Source organism: Lemur catta, chromosome 2 (genome assembly GCF_020740605.2).
Source record: "Lemur catta isolate mLemCat1 chromosome 2, mLemCat1.pri, whole genome shotgun sequence".
Taxonomy (NCBI): domain Eukaryota; kingdom Metazoa; phylum Chordata; class Mammalia; order Primates; family Lemuridae; genus Lemur; species Lemur catta.
Genome location: NC_059129.1, coordinates 100,524,156 through 100,548,119, shown reverse-complemented (window position 1 = coordinate 100,548,119; position 23,964 = coordinate 100,524,156). Strand labels below are relative to the sequence as shown.

General features: G+C 39.6%; 1 protein-coding gene across 2 annotated transcripts in view; it reads right to left on the bottom strand.

The window, feature by feature from the left end:
• Positions 1-23,236, bottom strand: part of LOC123633128 (sine oculis binding protein homolog) — a 160,954-nt gene extending 137,718 nt beyond the window's left edge. Inside the window, exons 1-3 of one of the 2 annotated variants that reach the window (XM_045544120.1) lie at positions 22,628-23,236; positions 10,415-10,553; positions 8,429-8,614 (exon numbers count right to left, since the gene is read on the bottom strand). In XM_045544120.1, the coding sequence (XP_045400076.1) occupies positions 8,429-8,614; positions 10,415-10,553; positions 22,628-22,723 (421 nt within the window). In that variant the 5' untranslated portion in view covers positions 22,724-23,236. The remainder of the gene's footprint in view (positions 1-8,428; positions 8,615-10,414; positions 10,554-22,627) is intronic. The other variant, XM_045544119.1, reaches the window with a different exon arrangement.
• Between the last annotated feature and the right edge of the window lie 728 nt (positions 23,237-23,964).

The following is a 23,964-nucleotide window of genomic DNA, read 5'->3' as shown; positions in this document are numbered from 1 at the left end:
TCCTGGAGAGAGACTATGATTGGAATAGATATGAGAAAGCCTTCAGCTACAGCTCTCCACTTACTGGGCACAACTGAGTACACAGTAGGACTGAAACACCATAAATATTAATGATTGTTGCCATTATTGTTGTCTCGTTCTTAAATTGGAACAAATGTTATAAGATGATGAATATCCCTCTTTGCACCCTTTCAGCTCTGCCACTTAAAGTTGAATAGGCAGTAGCTTTGTTGCAATTCACTTAGGTACATTTGGTTTCACTTCCAATGTGATGTCCTCTTTGAGATGCTTTAATTTACACTTGGGTTTGGTATGCTCCATGATGCCATTTTTGTCAGTTTGTTCTTATTGGTCACAATTTGACTGCATTATAGTCAGAGTGTGTGGTCTTTATGATACTTATTTTAGGCACTTGTTATGACTTTCATTTCAGTCTAATGTGCCTTATTCTTTCAATTTCCCTGCTATATCCATTCTTCTCATTTCCTTACAAAGGTACATGGATTCGATATGTTCATGTTTCCATATTAAGTATTGTTTAATGTCTTTAAATAAATTTCCCAGTTTTTCCTTATAACTGATGGTGGGCAGACCTGGCCAATAAGGAGTATATAATTCACTCGTTTGGATTTCTGGAAATCTGTTTGGAAAGGGGGGAGTTATTGTTGCTCTTTTCCTCTTAACCAAGTTTCCATTGTCCTGTCTCCTTGTTGCTCTCTGGCAATTGGATGAAATGCCCTGGGTGGGGCTGAGCAACTTGAAGACCATTGGAATGATGGTCCCAATAACACAACCCTCAAAATACAAGATTTCTCGCTCCCCAGTGGCATGTTTTTGGGTGTCCATGGCTGCCATAGATAGCATTTCTGGACTTGTTATGTGAAACAAACTCCTAGTTAGATTAAGAAACATTTTAGGGGAGATTTTTATAATGGAGTTAAATAAAACACTAAATGACAAAAAATAATTAGTTCTAATAACATGTAGGTGATACAGTCCTTTTATTTACTGACATTTCATTTTTTCTAGTACTTTTTATCTTTAAAAAAGTTAAATCTATTATTTCAAGTCAATCACTTGTTCAAAGTAAAAATTAACAATCATTACAAGTTGTCCCAAGTAGCATAAATCTTCCATCAGGCTTTTGGCTGCTATAACTACACACATATGTGAGTTTGCTCTATGTCTGCTCAACCAATTAACAATTACATATTAAAGTATATTAAAATATACTCTTTCAAATCATAAAATTTGGTGAGCAATTAACCATAGAAGTGACAAAATCAGGATTTTATAAATTTAGGGAAATTACAAATCACCTAAGCTAGCTACATCATTTTGCAGATAGAGAAACTAAAGCTCAAAGAGGCTGACTTATCCAAGACTACACAGCCAATAAATGGCAGAGCTGGTATTAATGACAAAGATCTCCTGGTTCTCACTCTGGCAGTCTTTTCACCACATCATGCTACCATTCAAATTATACATTCCATCTGACATTGAGAATGATTGAACACACTAAAATTTTCCTCTTACTTTTTAAAGAACCCTTACTTTTATAAAGAACAATGAAACAGGACCCATATCATAGTAGCTAATATTTTTTTGTTTCATTTTGGATCTTTTTTTATCACTTTGAATTTCAAATGACTACCTTCTGGCCAACATTAAGTTTCAGGTGTCATTTCTCCTCAATTGCACAAATATAACAATTCCTAATTATCTTTCTGCTACTCCACTTTAACTATCCTTGTATTCCTACCATGTACCCTCCAAATGCTGCTAAAATTATATCATACATTCCAAAGTCACACTAGAATGATGTTTTGATTATATGCTGGCTACACTGTAAATTCTTGGTAGTCAAGTATGATGACATATAATTGTATTGTCTCATACAATATAAGGAACATTCAGTGAGTACTTAATTGAGTGACTAACAGGGTGTTTTGGATGATCCAGTGGTTAAGAATATGGGTTAAGGAGACATAATACACAGGTTCAAATATCAGCTCTGCCACTTATTACCTGTGTAACCTCAGGCAAGTTGCTTAACTTCTCTAGATCTCAGTTTCCTCATCTGTAAAACAAGGTTAATAACAGCATCGATATAGAGTTGTTGTGGAAATTAAATGAAATCTATTAGCACAATGCCTGTTTCATAATACACGCTCAAAAAATATTAGCTATGATGAGAATATATCATTACATTATTAACTACTCCTATTTCTGCTATTCATCATAATTCCTCTTGTCCTTACCCTAAGTGATTTGGAAAACTGAGGGTTCAATGAACCTCTTTTTCTCTTTTTTTTGAGAAATGTATCTAGTATATAAATAGAAAGTTATCCAAATCCCATTAACTCTAGGTAATTTTATTTAATAATCACATTTTAAAAGTTGGACAAATAAATAAAGTCCAAAGCAATTTTGATTAAATCCTATTTTCTCAATGGCTATTTGGAATACATCATCATATGCAAGCCCCAAGAATATTGAATAACAGATAAAATAAATAATCACCATAATGCAAACCACATTCTGATTCCCACTTCCCTGTAAGCACAACTCCAGGTTAAGAATTGCAAGAGCCAAAAAAGTAACATGCTTATTAACTGTGGGTTACTCAGCTATATACATAGAGCTTAGCAGATCACGTGAATGTTTCCATATTCTCAGTTAAGCTAATGGTTCCTTAGAGCCCAGTTCTTATAACCCCTTAGGAATTTCAAGATTTGCCTGGAAAAATATATCATATTTCCATGACTATAACTGAACTCAAATTTGGAAAGCTCACTGAAAGCAAACCATCCTGGAGGACAGGAAATGGTCATTGTTTTCAAAGAAAGGCAAGATGTTTCTGCACACAGGAAATCAAGCTGGTCTTAGGAGATTGATCTCATCTCATTCCACACAAACCCATGTGTGCCGTGTGGATGGACCCATCCTTTAACCTCACATGTGGGACCATGGTGAGGAATAAGAATAAGGGCCCTTATCATCTAAGGCAAAAGACGTTTTATTCAAGACTGCCCCATAAGTGCATCAAGGGAAGTATATTCCCTCCTTTTTTCACATTTCATTTCACTTTAACATATTCAGAGATTTACAGAGATTCTGGACTTGGAATAGGCAAGTTATAAGCCTCTGGGAAAACCTGTCAAAAGATCCAGATCTAAAATGTGGTTTCCTAGATATACAGTGTTTTCTGCAGCACAGAAGCTTTCTAGAAAAAGTTGCTTGTGAACATCTTTCACCTTTCCTTGTGAACAAAAACAATTACACTAATAGTTTTATTGTTGACTTTTTTTTTGATTCTTAGGAGCAAAATATTGTCATGGAGCAAGCCTAAGACTAGGAGGGAGAAAATCCTGGTTTGGGTTCCAACTGGGCCACAGTCTACTTTGGTTACTTTGACCAGAAGTTGACAAGGCGGGGAGACCCATACCTACCCAACCACTGCAGAAGACTGACATCCAGTTAATGGAACCAAGTACAGGGACAAGTATTTTAATGGTGAGTCACTACAGCACAGTTCTTACAATCTGTGCCAAAAGCCCTTTACAAGCACAACCTTCTTTGAATGAAGTCCCAAAGAGTTGAGCCCATACTAAAATCTCTAACATGAGAAGAATTACAACAAGGTTACAATATAATTAATCTGTTATCTTTCAAAATTCCTGCTGATATGTTTTTTGCCATTTCAGACTATGTTCATGATGTGATTTCTAAAATTAGCAGAGAAGGTACTAAAAGAGTACAGTCATGTTTGCATAAAAAGAAAGAGTTGGTCAATACTTTTTATTATTTTCTAATATTCTTAAAACAGTTTTTTAAATGGCTGCCCTGTGTGGCAAAGCCTTATTCTGTTCATTTCCTAGAGTCTACAGAAAAGTCTGTATTATTTATGGATCATGGTGATTCCCTTCACTGCATGAGCAAAAGAAAAAAGCAAAAGCAGGGCTATTATCCTGCATTTATAACACATCTGTTACCATAGTAACACCTGTGATGTCACAAACTGTCCACGAAGGGCCACAGGCTATCTCGGAGGGAGAAAGGGCAGCTTAGCCTCGGAAGATGGATGCAAACATGTGGGCCCAAAGCAGGGTGAATGCTATGATAATCATGAAAACACGAGGAGCTCCCCTTCTCCACAGAAAAGTGGGGACAGGGCCAAAAGAGCAGTTCTCCAGGCCCAGAAGTAAGCTAAACCCACACTTCTTTATGTAGCTCTGCAAAAAGAGAGTGGAAATCCAAGCAAAAGCGGTATTACCATGTTCCAAATCATGAATTTCACTGGGCCCACTGGCTGCCAAGACATGGATGGGATCCAGTGGAGAACCTACCCAGGCACATGAAACACATGCTTGGGAACTAGTGCCTGACCAGATGGAGTCCTCTGGTAGCCCCTAAGAGAAGCAACTTGTCTCATAATGGCAAGCACTTCAAAACCAAGCTAGGATTTTATCCCTACCAGGCCATCCAGGTTCATAGAACCACAGATTCTCAGGGTTGGAGAAGAATGTATCGAGTCTCCCAAAAGTCATTGACTTTACAGAACAACCTTTAGCAGGAAGAAGTTGTACCTCTTGTCATTGGGGTATCTGGAAGTAGTATATTAATAAGCATTATTATTCTGATTGTAAACTAGGGAAGTTTTGTAGTAATATGCTGAAAAGGTAACTTCATATTAAAAATAATATTGGATTAGGAGACAGAAAACCTTAGTACTAGTCTTTGCTCAAGTACTTAGAAGCCGGCCGGGCGCGGTGGCTCACGCCTGTAATCCTAGCCCTCTGGGAGGCCGAGGTGGGTGGATTGCTCGAGGTCAGGAGTTCGAGACCAGCCTGAGTGAGACCCCATCTCTACTAAAAATAGAAACAAAATGATCTGGACAGCTAAAAATATATATAGAAAAAAATTAGCCGGGCATGGTGGCGCATGCCTGTAGTCCCAGCTACTCGGGAGGCTGAGGCAGTAGGATCGCTTAAGCCCAGGAGTTTGAGGTTGCTGTGAGCTAGGCTGACACCACGGCACTCACTCTATCCCGGGCAACAAAGTGACACTCTGTCTCAAAAAAAAAAAAAAAACAAAAACAAGTACTTAGAAGCCATGTGATCTGAGAAAGCCATTTAACCTATTTGAGCTTCAGTTCTTTATTTAATATCTAACACATTATTTCCCAGAGTTATTATAAAGACAAAATTAAATAAAATAATGAATGTGAATGAATTTCATAATGTAAAGGATTTAATATAAATAAAACGTATTATTATTATTAGCATTTTCACATAGCCAGTTTACAGCAGAATAGAAGAATGTGAACACTAACATAGGAATACAAAGCATACACATGATCCCCAGCTTCCCTATCTTGAAACGTGGACATTTACGTGATATAGTCAACTCTAAATTATTTAGGGGCTGATTCCTGAGAGGCATTTTGCTTCTAGCCATTGTAGTCCTTTATTAGTTCCCTTCAGGAATGCCATGTTAACCTACAAACAGAAAAACTGACAGTGAGCGTACCTCAACTCGAGTACCCTGAATAACAATTCTGGCAAAAGTTTTAGCAAAGGAAGAGTTGAAACGATTAGCTAGATAGAGAAGCTTTTGGATGATTTGTGGACTTTATCCATGGATAATTAAGAGTGATGAAATCCTCACTTTACTATCAAGGAAGCTGTGGTCAAGGTCAGACAGGTTGGGACTAATCTAGACAAAATACTAGCATTTTCTCAGTGAACAACAAAAATAGCCTGTACTTGTCTTACATATGTGCAATAAGATTTGAACATCATTCATGCATTCAACAAGTACTCGTGTGCCAGAGCTCACCACGTACCCTAAAAACCCACTATTTTCCTGCCTTTGTTGGTGTCCCCTCCATATAATATTACATAGAGCACACTGGCAAAGTCCACAGCCTGACCTTTTGAAACTCTATTCACTTTCCTGTTATCATGAGACCTTGGCTAATCTTACCCTAGCACAAGCAGGAAACTACGGTCCCTGTGCCGAACCCTGCCCACTGCCTTTTTTATAAAGCTTTATTGGAACATGGCCACACCCATTTGCTTATGTATTATCTATGGCTGCCTTCCTGCTACAACTGCAGAGTTCTGTAGTTGTGATAGAGGCAGTATGGTCCGCAAAGCCTAAAGTACTATCTGGCCTTTTACGGAAAAGGTTTGCTGACCCCTGCCCTAGACAACATGATTAAATCAAAATTCATCTCTCCGGAAGGTTTCTGCTTAGGGACTTAATAAATTCCTTAAAAGCAGAAAACATTTCTGTATCCCTGTCTCATCACATAGAACCCTGGAGTAGGACAGAGTCAAGGTTTACAGCAGATACAGAAAATTAAACGTGTCCTTCCCTACCTTTTATTTTCAACAGACAAGCGCCTTGGAATTCCATGGAAGACAGTATAAAACCAATAAAACCACTGGTGTTCAGTTACTCTGGCTTCTAATTCCTCGGAGTTCCTACATCTAAGACTTCCATGGCTCAATTTTTGGCCTCCATCCCTTTGCATATTTATTTCCTGATCTGATGTGGAATTTGAGTTAAATAGGAGCTGTGTGCTTGAATTCCACGTGGCTGGCTCAGCAGGAAACTCCAGGGCAGGTTTTTTGGCATGCCAAACTCATGTTAGCCTCAGCTATGCTAATTTCTAAAGCTGTTTGCTTTGCTCAAATAAATCTTAGAGACGAATTTGCATTTGGATGCCCACCTTTTATGCACAAATTATGTGCATGATAACTCTAGGGCAGAATAAGGACTGAAAAAAAGAAAAAGAGGTATGGTGTTTACTAAATGACCTCTGTGTGGCAGGCACTATGCTAAGGGCTTTACATACATTTTTCTCATCTCATCTCTACAACAACCCCATGAGGCAGGACTGAGACCCCCATTTTACAGATGGGAAAACTAAAGAGAAGAGAGCTTATGTACTTGTCCATGTTCACGGACCTGGTAAGTGGCAAAGCCTAGATTTGAAGCCAGTCTGTCTGAATCTGAACCCCACGTACTTGTCACTTAGTCGTACTGCCTTACTGATAACACTCATCATCACCTCCCCTCACCTAAGTCACTGGACATACATTCGAACATGAACTCTATATTTACAAAATCAGTTACCCACCCCCGTTTTCCCCAGGTGGACTTTGTAAAATATGTCTTTGACCCTTGGGAGATAAATTTGGGCCCCTCTGTATCACAAAACAATCAACCAATGGAGAATAGGGTCATTAATACAGCAAACTTTACATGACACACCAATTACTTTAGTAATTAGTAGATAAACACAATCACAAGTGATTTTGACAGGTAAATGGATTTTAATAACATATCTAAGGACCTCAGTATGAAATGACACTTTTACTGATAAAATGCAATAGGCCAAGCAAGAGAATATGGCCATAACCATAAGGGAAAATGTGAGTAACACTTAGAATACAGTGTAAATATATCTATAACATAAACATAGGAACTTATATCTACAAATGTCTTCGCTGTTTATGGAAACATAACCAAACGCTTATTTTCCCTAATAAAAATACAGGCATTAGCTTTCGTGGGTACTGCTGGTGAAACTCAGTATTTATCATTGTTTAATTCGATATACAGAAAAATAAACAGTGTTGCAATTAGGCATTCTAGCATGATTCCAACAGTTTACAGCAAGCCAGACACAATATTATTTAACTTCTCTCTCTGTGTGAAATGCATCTGCGGCCTAGCTTGCAATATCATGTAATGCTCAGCCCATTGCCATCTAGCTCTACCATGCCATCTAATTTTCTGGAAATATAAAAGAACCGATTACATTTTTGCACAAGTGAAATTCAGGTCTCCATTGTTTTTTCTTTTTAAAGTTCTCAAAGAGAGCTTTCCAGGAATAAGGAAGAGCTCTGTGGAGAAGATGTGTAATCTAGGTTGTTTCTTGAATGGATTTAGAGGAAGGCATGTTGAGGAACAAGCCTGCCATGCCCTTTTATTGGTAAACCCAGAGGAGACCTGGCCTTCCTTATGTATCACCCAGTTCAACCGTGATTACTTTTTTATCTTACTAACCTGTCATTGTATATATCTTATTTTTTTTAATTATTTTTTAACCTTTTCAAAATTTTAAACAGGTGACTTCAGAGAAGGAAAATAACTGTTTTTTGTAGCTGGTGGTAGGAAAGGTTTATTATCAGTTGAAAGTTGATAGCCTAAGCAGTAATAGATACGGGAATTTTCCTAATACAGCAATCACATTTTAAATAATGCATGCTCTAATATTTCTTACCTACAAAGTTCCTAAAACAGTCTCTACTAAAGTTAACTTGAGCATTTAATAATTATACATAAGACAGTTAAAACAACTTTCCATGAATCATTAACATTGAAATTATTGAAAACTCCAGTCACGACTTACCTGCTGGTGGCTTTATGAAAGGTGGTGGAATTAAAGGTACAATAATGGGCACATTGCCATGGTCCTTTGACCCTGCAGGTGAGTCACTGAGTCCATTTCCAGTGGCAAGCCCTGAATAGCCTGTGCTTATATTGTATGGTGAAATAACACTGTCCTCAGGTAATTTTGGTTTTGACAAAGAATTTTCTGTAAAAAAAAAAAAATCATATTCAATATGAATAAAGGACTTATTCAATAGACTTTAAATTTTCCTTTTTTTTTTCTTCAAGAAAAATGGCCATGTAACAAAACAAATTCTTCCTTGCAAATCTTTAAACAATTTACTGAAAATCCACAGTCCATCCTGGACCTTTTTAGTCTTATTACCATAAATTTCCAGTGGGCTCCTCTATAATTTGCTCCACTATGATAGCTAATATCCCAGCTGAATCATGGTGATGAATTTTAGCACTGTAAAATCCCACAGAAAATTGAGAGGCAATTAACCTTTTCTATCTACAAAGTGATATACAGCAAACATCGCTCTCTGGCTACCAGGGGAAAGACTAAAACGTGCCACCCAGCATTGTAACTAGGTCTCACTGTCTTATAAACTTGGACCATAATATAATCAAATGAACCAATGAGAAGAAAACAGATCATTGGGAAGAAAATTGATGTTTCACAAAGTGTTGATAATATCCATTAAAAATTAACAAAATGAAAAAAATTACAATGATATGAACTTTGCACATTTTATCCTTGCACATGAATCATTAAAAAACAAAACAAAACAAAAAACCTCAACCATGGAAAACAACTTTTTTCCTCTTATAGCATATCCTGGCATTCTCTCTTTCCATATTCCCCAGAGGCAAAGATTATTAACTAGGCTAAGTATTACATGAGCTATTAGTTTATAAAACATAAATTCCTGATTTCCATTTTTCACTTACAGTGAAATTGATGATACTATCTCCATAACATGATGTGTACAATTTCATAGCAAGCTTAACATAAAATTTGTCATGTACATTCAATTCCACATGCCTGCAGGACAGCTCATTTACATTTCCTTGCTTGGCATATAAGAAGGGAAAGCACTATCTTAAAGACTGGAAATAAAATGTTTGAACAGGTAGTTTATGCCAGTAGATTTTGAATGCAATGCAAATACTGATCAAATTGCCAGTGATGATGCACACTTTGTTTTACCCACATTTTATTAAAGTTCCCCAAATTGGTTTCTTCACATGCTCCTCCTCTTTTCTTTGATAAGCAAACTCTCATTCCAAATTTAGGTTCATAAATTCAGTATTCATATAGGATCCCCTTGTGAGATATCTGGCACTGCAACCTACTAGTAGAATCAGTATTAATTCAGCTCTGCCAAGCCTCTGTAATTTTCACTCTTTAGCTGGGCTTTGATGAAAATTCCTATAGAATAATAAGGATCTAATCATCTACTACTCTCTTACTCCTCTTCTCACCCTATTCAAGGCTGTGGGGGCAGGAGAAGAGTGAAAATTTTAAATACAAACAAAAATAGAGCTTCTATTTCAGATTCCTATCAAAAAAAAAAAAAAAGGAAGGGGATTACCAAACTAGCAGTGAATCTTTCTTGTAGTCTAAAAACCTAAACCTAACATTTCACTTAACAGAAAGCCCCAGTCCCCAACAAATGATGATATATCAAAGGGATCAGGAAACTAGAAGTTAGCAAACATTGTCTCTTTCTATAAATTCGTGGGCAGGACCACAGTACTTAAGGTCCCTAGCTCTTGTCTAGTTCTCCCATTGGTGGAAGGAGATTAAGCTGTGTTTGTCTTTCTTTTACATTGTGCTCTTATATTCTGTGGAATTCTGCTTATGGGAAAGCGTTGCAGGGATGTATATTTAAATCAACCATTGGCATAATCAACAAAGAGTCCCAAAGCAACTCAATTCTGGCAGGTTGAGATAGTTAATCCTTCTTTGCACAAACAAAGGGACATTAAATGTCATTACCTTTGAGAACAGAAATGTGCTGCCGGCTCTCCCCATCTGTAGGGTAGCTCCTGAATTCAATATCTTCACCATCTTTTAATTCAACCTTATCATAGCCATACCAGCCAAGGAGTTCATTCATGGTGTTTTCTGCAAAGTTCTGAAAGAGAAGCATAGGCTCCTACTTATTGCTACAATCAATAACTATTTGAAAAGAAGGCATAAATTGAATTTTGTTTGCCCCACCCCATTTATGCCAGCACTGCTCCACTTCCCCTAGAGTAGTGTTCATTTTCAAATCACATTCAAAAATTCTAATGCTTTTACATCTCAGGATGACGCATCCAATTATGACAGGCCTTCAGACATTTGTAATTTAAAGATAATAAGAAAAAAGATATTTGTTAGTTGTGCTTATGAATAGGAAGTAGGAAGTCATATTTTAGCATATTCTTCTGCAAGGTCTATATCCCACACTAGCACAAAAATATTGAAAGGTAAATCACAAAAACAGCTAAGAAAAGATTTTGAAAATGAAAACAATCAACCTTTTGTGGTTCAGATTAATTTAAATTAGAATTGCTTTCTGATTCAGGTGTTACGTCTTAACATGACTCTTATCTCAGATAAAGCAAAATCTCAACAAAGAAATAATTTCTCAATTGTCAACCACTACCATAGAGAAAGCTGAAGAGGTTACAAGGGTCCCTGTTTTTAATTTTCCCTTTTGTAAGAGTATTTTTAAAAATTAATGCATAACGTTTTATAAATTTCATTAGTGACAGATTCTTTCTCCATGAAATCAAAGGTCACTATGATTATCTTCTGGCAAGTAATATAAAAGTACCAAATAACTTTAAGGTGACAGTCAGCCCAGATTTTGGAAAATGTATGAAACCATTTTGTGAACTATAAATCAATATATAGATATAAGGCATTACTATTGTTATGGATATCAAACTTTGAAAATAATTAGTACAATTGGACAAATTTAATATCTTCTATCAGGTGACTATTTTTTATTAACTTATCAATTACGAGATCTGAATACAAGATGTGAGACTATGTGTGTTAGCTATTTTAATGCTTCTGGGTGGCTTAAACATCTCTATCTGGCAGCGCACCATGAGCCTCCTAGACTGAGCTAGAAAAACTATATATTCTAACCTTCTTTGTGGCTCAAAGAATCTTTTATTATTCTCCTTAGAAGCTGTCATTTCTGAGTTACACTGGGATGTATAATTTATATTCCTGAAACAAAGCACCAAGGCTAAGCCAGAGTGTGCACAGCTTCAACGTGTGAGTTCCATGTTTTCTTGAATTTCACGACTTTAGATTTCAGCAGGAGTTGCATAAAAAATAAAAGATATTACACTTTTGACTCTGCAAAAGCAAACCTGGTGTTTCAAACTACCCATAGGATGCTAGATTTTTTGCTTTAGTACACACTTAAGCTCTGAACTCCAGCTGGGTCAATCTGTGATGGTATAGTATACCAGCAATGAAAAAAAAATCTAGCCAGATTGATTTAGTGTTACCATCCACAAGGCCAACAGTCAGCCATATTAAGCTTTAGTGAGGCACTTATTCTCTCTGATGGCTGGTCATATCCACATTAAATAGACATTCTTTTCATGAATGCACAAAGATGATATGATCGATATGAATAATAAGCTCGGCAACTTCAGGAATACCACTGAGGAGGACTGGGCTAAATGCTGCTCTACTCAATCAAAAGAGACCCCTTTAATGAGGCAACAGTCTCCCCTAACACCTAATTTCTTTTACTGAGCTGAGTGCCTGATTCAAGAATAACAATCCCTAGGCACACAAATCAAGGTCCCACATCAGTGGTCTGGCAGCAGAAATCTCCAAGGATGAGGCTTACACCTTGCATCAAAAAACCAATTCCCAACAGCATTAACAGCCAACTTCAAGCTATCCTTATCGGTTTGTGTGCTGTTTGCCCCAATCTCTAAGGGAACTGTGCCAACAAGACAGAATATCTTTTGCGTAGTAACTCCTGGCTACCATATCCAGTTTTATAGACCATTTACATCTGGGTGCCACTTTCTCCAGGTTAACCTCTGAAGTCACACAAAGGCTACAGATGCATAATTCATGAAGCAACCTCCAGCCAAGGATATAGATTTGTTTGTTTTAGTCCAGCTGCAAATCCATTCAGCCTTTCAGAACCAATCCCAGAGATGGGATCCAGAAGTTTCAGACATTTGGGTAAAAACTGAAACCTCAACTGGATTATTAACACCAAATTCATACTATTTGAGTATCTTAACTGCATCAGTTTAGTTTATGGTTTCTGCTGAAAATTCAGAGGCTTCGTGGAACAACCAATATGAACTTGATCTATGCCATGATTTTTGAGTTACTATAGATGTCAGGGAAAATAAACTCTAAAATATTCCCTTTCTTGTCATGGAAAATAAAAACAAACACCTTAATGTGTTGATATATGACTGCAAAAGCAGAAAACAAAAGGTTTATAAAGCCTCAACCCATAAATCTTAAACCTTTCATGAAAGGAGGAGAAAGATGAAAGAAAGAACACAAACACCAAAGTTTTTGTAGTATAGCTACAAGAAATAGACTATTACCTCTATTGTATACACTACTGCATTAAGCCAAAGAACCTCAAGGAACAAATAACTTAAATTTTTAAGTTCCTAGGTAAAGTTTGATGCTACGTATCATGTGCATCCATTATGGCGGTAAATCAAAGCAAATGAAACAGATTTTTGCATTTATCATTCAAGAAACATAACATATTCTAAAAGAAATGAATTTAATGTTTATGGCCTATAAGGGCTGTCAAGTCTTACTGATAGAAAATTCTGTTATTGTTTCAGCATTTTTTGTATGATTATCCTTTACAAAAGAATTTTCTATTAAAAGAGTTACTCTTTTCCTATGTAAGTTTCTTATTTGTTACATATATATATATATATGTATATATTGTTTCAAAAGGTGAAAAAAAGTAATAAGACTTAAAAAGCAGAGAGATTTTTAGATAAGGATGTTCAATGATAAAGCAAGCTACTGTAACAAGACAGGTTATAAAACTTGTTTCCCCCAAAATCTTCATCCAGCATTTCTCCTGGAGACTTAGGACAGGAAACTGAAGTTGAGTCTCTTAAAACTCCCTCTCAGTTTTAGGATTCTGTGAAATCAGAGAACTTATATGGGAAATAAAACACCTTTTGAAAAGATATTTCATAATTATAGTGATCACACATCATGAATTTTACTGAGTCACTATTTCAAATATTTTATCACTGCTCCCATAAACCATCAAAATGTGCCAGAAATTCCAATATTTTGGCATCTGAACTACATTTTGCAGACTGCCTCTTACCCTTGGAAGTAACACAAAAATCCTCTCTCATACCATGCAGTCCAATTTAGGTTTGGAAAATAGGTCACTATAATTATAATGATAATGTCTAACACTCTCACAGCACTTTACAGTGTTTCCACATCCTTTAATTCTCTTGCTCCTTTCAATAACCCTATGTTTTAGGTATTTGATTTCCACAATAAACTTTTGGTGAACCTATGTAACATCCTCATTTTACAACACAAAATCAGAGCATCAAGAAGGTAAAAGACAGGCATAAGAGATCACCCAGTAAAGGCAAAATTAAAATACAGATCTTCTGATTCTCATACCAAGTATCTTTCTCTTATAAATTCTGTATAGCCCAATGTGTCAGCAATTCCAAAGAAGCTACCTCCCTGGACCAATCAAAGAGTTGCAAAGCAATCATACCATGGGATGTCAATATCATATCATGAGGTTTCTAACCAGGGCATATCTACCTATGCTGAGACTTTATTTACCTTCAGATTTGATCATTGACCTCTATTCTCCTTAATTACTTGTATTGTTGGAACAGTGGTGCTCAAAATTCACAATTAAAATTGAATCTTCTCATTTTACAATTTTTTGACATCACATCTGACTCTAATTGCTTTGTACTTCTAATACCTAATTTTCCTGCTTCTTCCTTTCCCTTCCCAATTCCCCTCTCTCACCTCCAGGGCTCCTAAGGAAAAAAAAACAATCCCAATATTTAGTCTGAAAGCATGATCTCTTCCTAAAATTAAAAAAAAAATAAGATCACAGAAAGATAGGTAGAAAGGAAATTTTACTATTTCCTCACTCCTCCTGAGTTTTTTCTATACCAGCAAAATAATTTTTGTTGGAGCTTAATTCCCAGAACAGTTATTTGATACCCTCCTTATACAACTAGAAGTACTATACAAATGTCAAAGTTCAATCTAAATGATTTTTAATTGAACATTTTACCAGTTAAATAAGAAAAAGTTGACTTCAAGGGGCTTTGAAAATAGCAGTAATTACAAATTCTTAAAGTACTCTGAAACACAAGTACTCCAAGATCTTTAAAAAGGACAGATAATTTTATTTATTTTGAAAACACCAAACAGATTTTAAAACATAGGTAGGCAGCACTGATTTGTTTCATACCAGGCCTTGCATAACTGGATGTCAATGTGTTTTCAAAGTTATATCCTACCCAAGAGAGCAGGAAGTATTAAAAAAAACTCCCATTCACCCAAATGAGGGGAAAGTCATGCCTTCCCCAAACCCTACAAACATAATTCTCATTTTCACTCCAAGTCCCAGTTCTGGTAAAATACGTCATCTATTCCACACACTATAAGTTATGTGAGAGCAGAAACCTTTTATTTCATTTTATGCCTCACCTAGCACAATGCCTGGCACTTAGAATGCACTCAATAAATGTGCTAATACATTTGGATACATTCACAAATATTTTTCTAAATGCGTAAATACAGAGAAATGATCAAACAAAATGCAGGAAAACCTGATTCTAAAAATAAATATGTAAAAGTTTAAAAAATATAATATGTAGTGCTAGTGAGCACTCTCATACTAGTGAGAATTTAAATTGATACAACTTTTAGAAAGAGTAATATGACTCTATGCATTAAAAGCCTTAAAGTTTTTATATACCCTTTGACTCAGCAATTTTATTTCTAGGTATTATAGAAACTGTCCTAGGAAAATAGATACAGAAATACGCATGTTCAGGAAAGTTTATCACAGTGCTGTTTTCTTAGAAATAAACTAAATGCCAAATAGGAATTTGGTTAAATAAATAATAGTTTAGTCATATAATAGAATACTATTTTGTCACTAAAATATATGCTGCAGATAAATTTTCATTGCCATGAAAAGCTATTAACAGTATATTAAGTTTTAAAAGGAAGGTTAGTATAGCATGAGATCATTTTTGTTTTTATAAAAACGTATATATCACACACAGAAAAGGGCATGAAAAAACATACATCAAAGTATTGACAGTGCGTCTGGGTGGGAAAATTATAGGCTTTGTTTTTCTTTTTGCTTATTTCTATTGCTTATTCTACTATTTTTAGCATGTCCGTGTATTATTTTTATAAAAATAAAGCTACTTTAAATTAGAAATTAATTAACACAGTCTCACAGACAACACGTAAGGTATATTCACGGTGCTAATGACAATAAAAAGGTTCTGTCAGTTACGTTACTTAATTTCAAAACATTCTGACACATATCATCCAAGATAGTGGAGCACGTGAGAAATACTTTCAAAGGAAAAGGAAACTCCCAATCCTGACCAATTTACAATGCAGGAAAAAAAATGCTAGTATGTCTGATGGTTAAGGTTATGAATAATAGAATGATGGTTATTTTTGGAAAATAGTTTATCTTCCTTTCCATCTCCATGTGTTCTGACTGACTCCTGCGGTAGACTTCTATTAAGCATCGTTCAACTTGGTGGTAGAGAAAAAGAAAGGGAATCTGCAAAAGAGAGGCAGAGCCTTGTTCAAGTTCCAGAGGGTGAACCAGGAATTGAACTTGGTTGCATGTCAGTTTCTAGCTCTATTCCCAGGCCTGGCCCAGGGCTGAGTCTAAGTTGTCTCTCTTAACATAGACCCAGAGGATCAGTTTTATTTTATGGTTTTGCCAAGCAAAAGGTCATGAGGTAAAATTCAAATAACGTAAAGGAAATATTTGAAGAGCCCTTTACAGATTACAAAGTACTTCCACATTCATGATCCCACTGGATCAGATGGTATAGTAAGGATGAACCACTGCCCCATGGATGACCCACTAGAGGGTCATCAGTATGCATGAAATAATAAAAGTGGCCCTATTCCCATTCTTGGTGCAGACTTTATACATTGAGCCCTGCTGCTTTTATCTGAACTACAGCTTTCTAGCTTGAAATCCTTTGAAGATGGTCTGTGTACTCCATTTTGGTTCATTTTACAGCATTGTTCTCAGCCACAACACAGCGATTTTTAATGCAAAGTACACATCTTAACATTAATACATAACTCCGGCTAAGAACAGGCCAGAGAAAAAAGTCTTGTTAACTTATTGATATATTCTAAATTGGATGGCTATATAATTGGCATATGAAACCCAAATCGTGTGGTTCCGCATATAAAATCTACAGTGTGTTATTGTCTTGTTGTGACATAGAGCAGACAATCATGTCCCACGTTGATGTCTGCTGCCAGGACATCAAATGTCCCAAAAGGGTCAAACAAATGCTGTGGAATTGTGAATACTGGCCCTCAGGCTAACATTGTGGCAGGCATGGCAGGTGTACAGCTGTGTGCAGCTGTGTCATTTCACAGCTGCAGAACTGCCTTAAAAATCCTCCAGACTTGTTACATTGTTTTCCTGTCTGCGCCAAAGCCATTGGCTTTAAAGCATACAGAGTTCCACGGACCTTTGGTTATATAAGAGATATTAACACCTATCAGTCTACAGATCCTAAAATATACATTCAGCAAATCTCACTTACCACATGCTTTCATGTCTGTTTACATGTTTCAATTGGCACTATGAAAAACAAAGTACTCTCGGTTTTTTTTTTTTTTCCTTCTTCTACCCTGTAATATCTCCTCTCTTTTAGGAAAATATTTGATAATCTTATTAGCTTGAGAGTGCAAGTGTGGCTGACTTCCCATTTCACTAGAGGAAGTTTTAGACTTCAGGGATTTCTATGATTCACCTTCTACTACTTCCAATAATTTTTTTAAGTATAAAAACTCAGTAAATAAAAGGAACTTTCCTTAGAAGATATAAAGACATAAAAACTCTAGTCACCCTACCAAGAGACTATCTTTTCCTGGAACTCTCCTTTTTAAATAGCCGCTTGTGCTCACTACTAGTTGCCCTTTTCTGAGGTCCTGTTTTTGACTTTGCTTTAAAAATTCTGTTACCTCTTGGTTTCTATAAGTCTATCTTTCACACAAGGAGAGTAAGGCTTGGCTTCTCAGAGCAGTGCTTGGCAAGCACAGAGGCAGGAAACGCAGAAGGGAATGAGTCTGTCAGACTCATTTTCTTCTAGTTCAAATGTTTATTTCAGATTCGGGAGGAAGTGGAGTGGTTCCTTTCCATTTCCTCGTCTCTGGAACCTGCAAGTTGTATAAGGCTTAGAGAATGGTGCCTACCACACATCATACCAGTTCACAGATGGAGAAAGAGATTCTTCCCAGAAACACCCCCCATCACCCGCCTCACTAAAGACATTATAATGCATAGCTCTGCACGCCCTCTCGGGATCTATGGGTTTAGCCTGGAGCCTTGAGGAGGACAACTGAGAGCAAAGCCGAGGTCTCAGGAACATCCTATACCTGCTCCCAAGAGGCAAGGGCTATGTCTCCACTGACATTAGGCCCCAGCCCTGCCACGTGGCACACCTGAGGCCACTGCTCAGCAGAGGAGGTCTGACATAATTTGTGAACGCCACAGCAGGATCTGGTCCCAAGCCCACTTTCTAAGTTCCTTAGACTTACTGCTTCTGACATCAGGATAGAGTTTCAGCAGCAAAACTTAAAATATACCTGTTTTAGTAATGAACTGATGTCAACCTTAAACATGGTGACTTTTCCAATCCACACTGTGATTCCTCTCTCTCCTTTTTTTTTTTTTTTGTAATGTCAAGCTATTTATCTCACCAGCTCAGCTCCGCAACTTGCTTTATTGTCTATGCCATTGACACAGGTCATTTTTAATACCAAATCAAAATCATCAGAAACCAAACTAGAAAATCTTGTGGTAGGTTTACTATTAAATTCTAACAGATGTGCTTGACTCAAACTGTAGGCATCAGGACTGAAGCATAATTTTAGGTACAAATTACTTACTGAGAATATTTATAGACAGAAAACTTCTTTAGCAAAGGAGAGACCCTATGACATTTAGTACAGATTATCCAGTAGTTTAGCAATTGATAAAGAAGTCAAACATTGTAAGTGCATTAATTATGGTTTGTTTAGGAAAGTTTCCAGGATGGAGTGCTTGATCTAATCATGTTGGTTTTGTCAAAGCATTTTAAAAGATAAAAATCTGATTCATTATCTCTACTCATAGTTTAGATTTTTTTAGTTGTATTATTGTTTTTAGCTACTGATCACAAAAGATCTATGTGCACAAAATATATATCCTCAAATGCAACAATATTTCCCTTACACAAATATTTACACTTACACATCTACTGGCTTTTATATTGTATCTACCATGTTCAGGATGAACTACTGAAGCTACTTAACCCTTCCATAGGTCAGAATTCCCTCTTGACATTTATTTATTACGATATATGTGAGCTAACAGTATATAAGAGAAATATTACATTAGATACAATCATAATATTTACTTTAGAAACCAAACAGTCCAAATATAAATTGTACCACCGTCATATGTTTTAAAATCCTATTAGTCACTAATTATGGCATAGTAATTCTAAGTACAGTAAGATAACCAATCTTTTTATAAGGAAAAAACAGAATAAAGGAAGAAGAAAAGGAAAGATTTAAAAAAAAAAACATTGTAAAGGTCATAGTGAGCTAAACATTTCTTCTTGAAGATATTTTCACTGAAGTACACTATAAGTAAGCTATGCCAAGTCATGTACTTTTCACACACAAAATTATATTGTATCAAATTTAAATTTGTTACAACTGCCATGTACATTAAACCAGTGATAACGAAAATGTAACTCAATATCTGATCTAGTGAAACAGCAACCAACATTAGCTCTCAGCCACATGAAGACAATCTCCAAAGCCATTACTGGTGTCAGCTAAACCTCAGCCAGTTTGTCTTCTCCATTTTTAAATAAATATGTGACTATCTCAGTTAGGAAATCTTGAAGGAAGTCTCTGTGATGAGGCAATTTTGTTGCTCATTCTCAGTGCCCTGCATTTGCTGTACTTAAAATAGACACTTGTACCAATGTCCTTTCTATTACCCGAAGGGGAAAAAAAATCACATACACACCAGTCCTTTTTCTTTCAGCTCACAGAGAAGCAACTCAATCCAACCAGTGTTGAAACCCGAGTAGGTCACTGTACACCACGATAAAATTCCCTAATCCCTGAGCCAAATCTCCCTAAGGGGGGCCTCCTCCTGACCCTCCACTTCCCAGACTGACTTTTCCATTTGCTCTCTCCTCTTTCCCCCTTTCATTTCCCCTACCTTCAAGCCTTGATATGTGATCCGAGGTGGGGGCTCAGGTTTCCGTTTTTACAGCTTAGGCCACGCTAGCTGTATACATTCCTTTCTTTCTGCCGGGCAGTGATTACTTACCAGGGCTTAGTTTACACTGGTCCAGATGAAAGCCGTTCAGATGAAGGCAAACACAGCCAGGCAGCTCCAGCGGCACCGATATGAAGCTGCACAAGGCCACATTGTGTTCTCGGTGACATTTTGTTGCACACATTTTTATACAGGGCAACCAACTTGTTATGTTACTCTATACTTCAGGTTCAGGGAGCCGGAGGGGTAATAATATCATGAGGTTTGGGAGGGGTCTTGTTGATGTGGTTATTAATATTAAAAGCAGAAAAATATTAATGAGTTAAAAATAACCCTTCCATGTTTTGACTTTAAGAATTTACCTTTTTAATGAGGACTTTTGGTGCTATTATATTAGAGGAATGCCTACTAAACAATTCCACTAGGCCTGCTAGCATGGTGTGCGTGAACATGACTGAAAATTTTGTTCAGGGGTCTTTTACATTGTTCCAAATTGGAGAGAAAATACCAATCCTAGAAGCAATTGAATGATCTGCTGTGTAAAACTTCTTATTTAATGCTACTCTGGATTGAAATGATGAGGATTAAAACTCACAATAGTAGGTGGTGATTTGGAAGAAAAATAACATTTTCAAAAGAGGAAATTCTGTGCACCAAGGTTAATTCCATACTTAGTCCTGAAGCATCGGCTAAAATTGTGTAATTTTTCCCCTTCACACAATGTTGTTTTTGTTTCTTCCTCACCAGTTCAGACAAACATCTGTTATACTGTAGAAGGACAACTATCTCCCAAACCACGGAGTGCGCCTGCAGCCAAAGTCAACAACGCGAGCCCCAAGCATCGAGCACAGTCAGCCTTTATATCCAGCCGGGATAACATTTCACATGTTTTGATTAAAATTAGCTAATTTGTAACTCTAGAACCTATGAAACTTAAAAGCTGCCATCCATATAGATCACATTAGGCAGCATTTTAAAGGGCCAGAGCACGCTATGATTTCCTAGTGGCCTTCACCTCTTTCCCCTTCCCCCACTCTCAATCTAAAATGAAATGGAAAAGTAATCTGGAAATGCAGGACAGGAGGGAAGGGTAAGTGAGGAAGAATGGTTATTGTAGACTGTTTGAATTCCATCCCCATCGAAAGACAACTTCTTCTCGTCTTAAAAAACAAAAAACAAAAAACACCTATCACTGGAATCAGTGGTGGTTTCCATCACAAGAAATGGCATTGATTTCCTTAACTCTCTGTTGTTCTGATGCTGCATCTCATGCTTCCAAGCACTAAGTTCCTCACCCAGAAATAAAAGCACTAATTCCAAAACTTAAATTGCCACTGGCATTTCTAGGAGTAAGACAAAGCTAAACATATGCACCTAGGTACACATACATACAGATGTGTACCCCTCTAAGCCTGGGCTTCATATGAGGCACTCTCATAGAATATGCTTGTTCTAATGAAGAAAACGTCAAAGTGCAATAAATTTGACTTAGTTGCACACCATTTCATCCAATTTGTCTTTTAAATACAAACTTAACCAAAACTGACCAAGTCACCTGGCAGTATTAAGGATTCTATGCAGAAGATGGGGAACTCCAAGAAGACTGCAGAATGCAAACCTGCTACTTTTTCGTAACTCAGAAAAAGAAAACTATATAAATAAAATAAATTTTTCAAAAAGTCAAGAGAGACTCGTGAAATCAACACAGAACAAAACTCTTGCCTAGGCAAAAGCCGCAACTTCATGGAAAATAAGAGAGTGGGGGGCGACGAAGGGGTCCGGAGCTGAGCGGTGTTCTCGTGCAATCGCGCTAACACGAACAGCTGGAGCGCAAGGCTGCTGCGCTCGCCACCTCTGGAGCACCGCTGGCCTGGCGGGGAGCCCGACTTCGACGGGAGGACTCCGGGCTTGCCTTTCGGAACAATGGGCAGGCGCCCCGCGAAGGCCGCCCCTCAGACAGCTCTCTCTCAGCGGGGCTTGCCGGGGTCTGCTCAACTGGGAAGTGAGGCATGCAGAGGCGAGCGGGAGGCGGAGGCAGCCGATTAAGAGGAGCGGGCGGGGGCGGACGAGGCGAGCGGGCGGTCAGGACGGTACCCAGACCTGCGCCTCTCGGGCCGCAACTCGCTGGGCACTGACAGCCTCTTTACACCGTCGCGGCTGACCGCTTGGGAAGAAGCGGGATCCAGGAGCGGGGGGATGAAATGGGAAGGAGGGTGGAATCGAGCTTCACCGGGGTGCCTCGGCCGGGTGACTCCTAACTTTGGAGGGACCCGAAGGATGATTCCCGAAGAAGGGGAAAAAAACTACACCGCCCGCGAGGAGAGCCTCTTCATCATGCCCACCCGCCGCCTGGCCCTGGTGCCCTCCTCCCGAAACGCGCCTGTGCCAGCCTGGGGTTTGTAAGGTTAAATAGTATGTGGTCTTCCCCCCACAATCAATCTAACGTTGGCAAATTTCGGGGATGCAGACAGCGAGTTGGCCTCTGCCTTACACCTGGAGGGGGAGCGGAGGCGTTCTGGGCATCCTACGGAAACTGACAAGCGCGCCCCTGGACCCCCCGAATCCACACAACGGCGCAAAGGGAGCGGGCGTCAGAAAGAGCTCCGTCTCCCCAGCCCGAGGTCCAAAAATACCTTCATTTCCTCATTGATCTCCCTTTTCACTGGGTGAGCCGGTTTCCTGCTCCTTTTATTTTCCGGAGGTCTCCCTTCTTTCTCCATTTCTGCCATGTTTTTGTGTCTGGTTTCTGTGGAGATGAAATGGCTGCTGCCGCCGCCGGCGGTGGTGGCGGTGGCGACGGCGGTGGTGGTGGAGGTGGTGCTGATGGTGGCAAAGCTGGCGGAGGTAGCGGTGCTGGCGGGGCTGGGGCTGGGAGGGGGAGGGAAGGCAGGCGCCGGAGAAGCGGGGTCTCTTCTAGCGGCGGAGGACGTCAGTGGCTGTCAGAGGGAAAGGGAGCTCGGGGAGTCTCGGGGATGCCGCGGCCGCCGCTCCTGCTCCTGCTCCCGCTGCCGCTGCCGCCGCCGCCGCCGCCAACGCCGCCGCTGCTGCCGCTGCCCCTGCCGCCGCCGCTGCCGCTGCCGCTCCCGCCGCCGCCGCCGCCGGGCTGCATCCTCGGTGCCCCACGGAGTCGTCAGCCATCTTCCGTCGCTCTGTCCGTCTGCATGGGCGAGGGGGACGAGGGCCGGGCGCGGAGAGAGCTGCTCGGGGCGTGCGTGCGCGGATGTGTGTGAGCCCGGGAGAGCGCGCCAGCCCGGGCGCCCAGCGCCTCCCGCGAGCCGAGCCGGGGGCGGGCCGGGGGCCGGCGCGGGGAGGAGGGGGAGGAGGGCGCCGGGGCAGGGAGGGGGCCGGCGGGAGGAGGAAAGGTGGGGGGGCTAGGACAGCCCCCCGGCTCCCGAGCGGGCGTGGCTTCCACCGTCACTGTGTACGCGGATGCTGCGCGGCTCTGGGGGCTGCCCGCGGCCGCCTGTTCATCCGCGGCGGGCACGGTCCGGACGCGGCGCCCCCCGCGGCCGACCCCTCTCAGCGACACCGCCCGGCCGTTGGCGCCCGCTCCAACCCCAGCCCTTATCCTTAGTACCGTGACGTGGGCTCGGCGAGGGGGTTGGAGTTGGTTTTTGAGCCCGTCCTAGAAGCTGCTGAGGAAAAATGAATGGGGGTGAAGGAAGGAGGTTGTGGGATGGGAGGGCGCGGGGACCTGAGGTCGTGGGCCGCTTTCCCCGGGGAAGGCAGACTGAGCTCGCCGCCTCTGGGTTGCAGTGCTGGGGTCTCGGGGGAAGGAAACCACAGTCCTCCCCCCGCCCCCAGCGGCCAGGATAGAGTGTCCCCCTCCGAGGGCCACCGCAGAGTGCACAGAGGCTGGAGGCCCCTTGGAGAGGTCCCCGCGCCCTGCCCAGCCCCTCCCCAACGTGGCGCGGCCTCAGACTGCGCTTGCAAGGAAGCTTTTGCCTCTCAGAGAACCACTTAGAAGTAG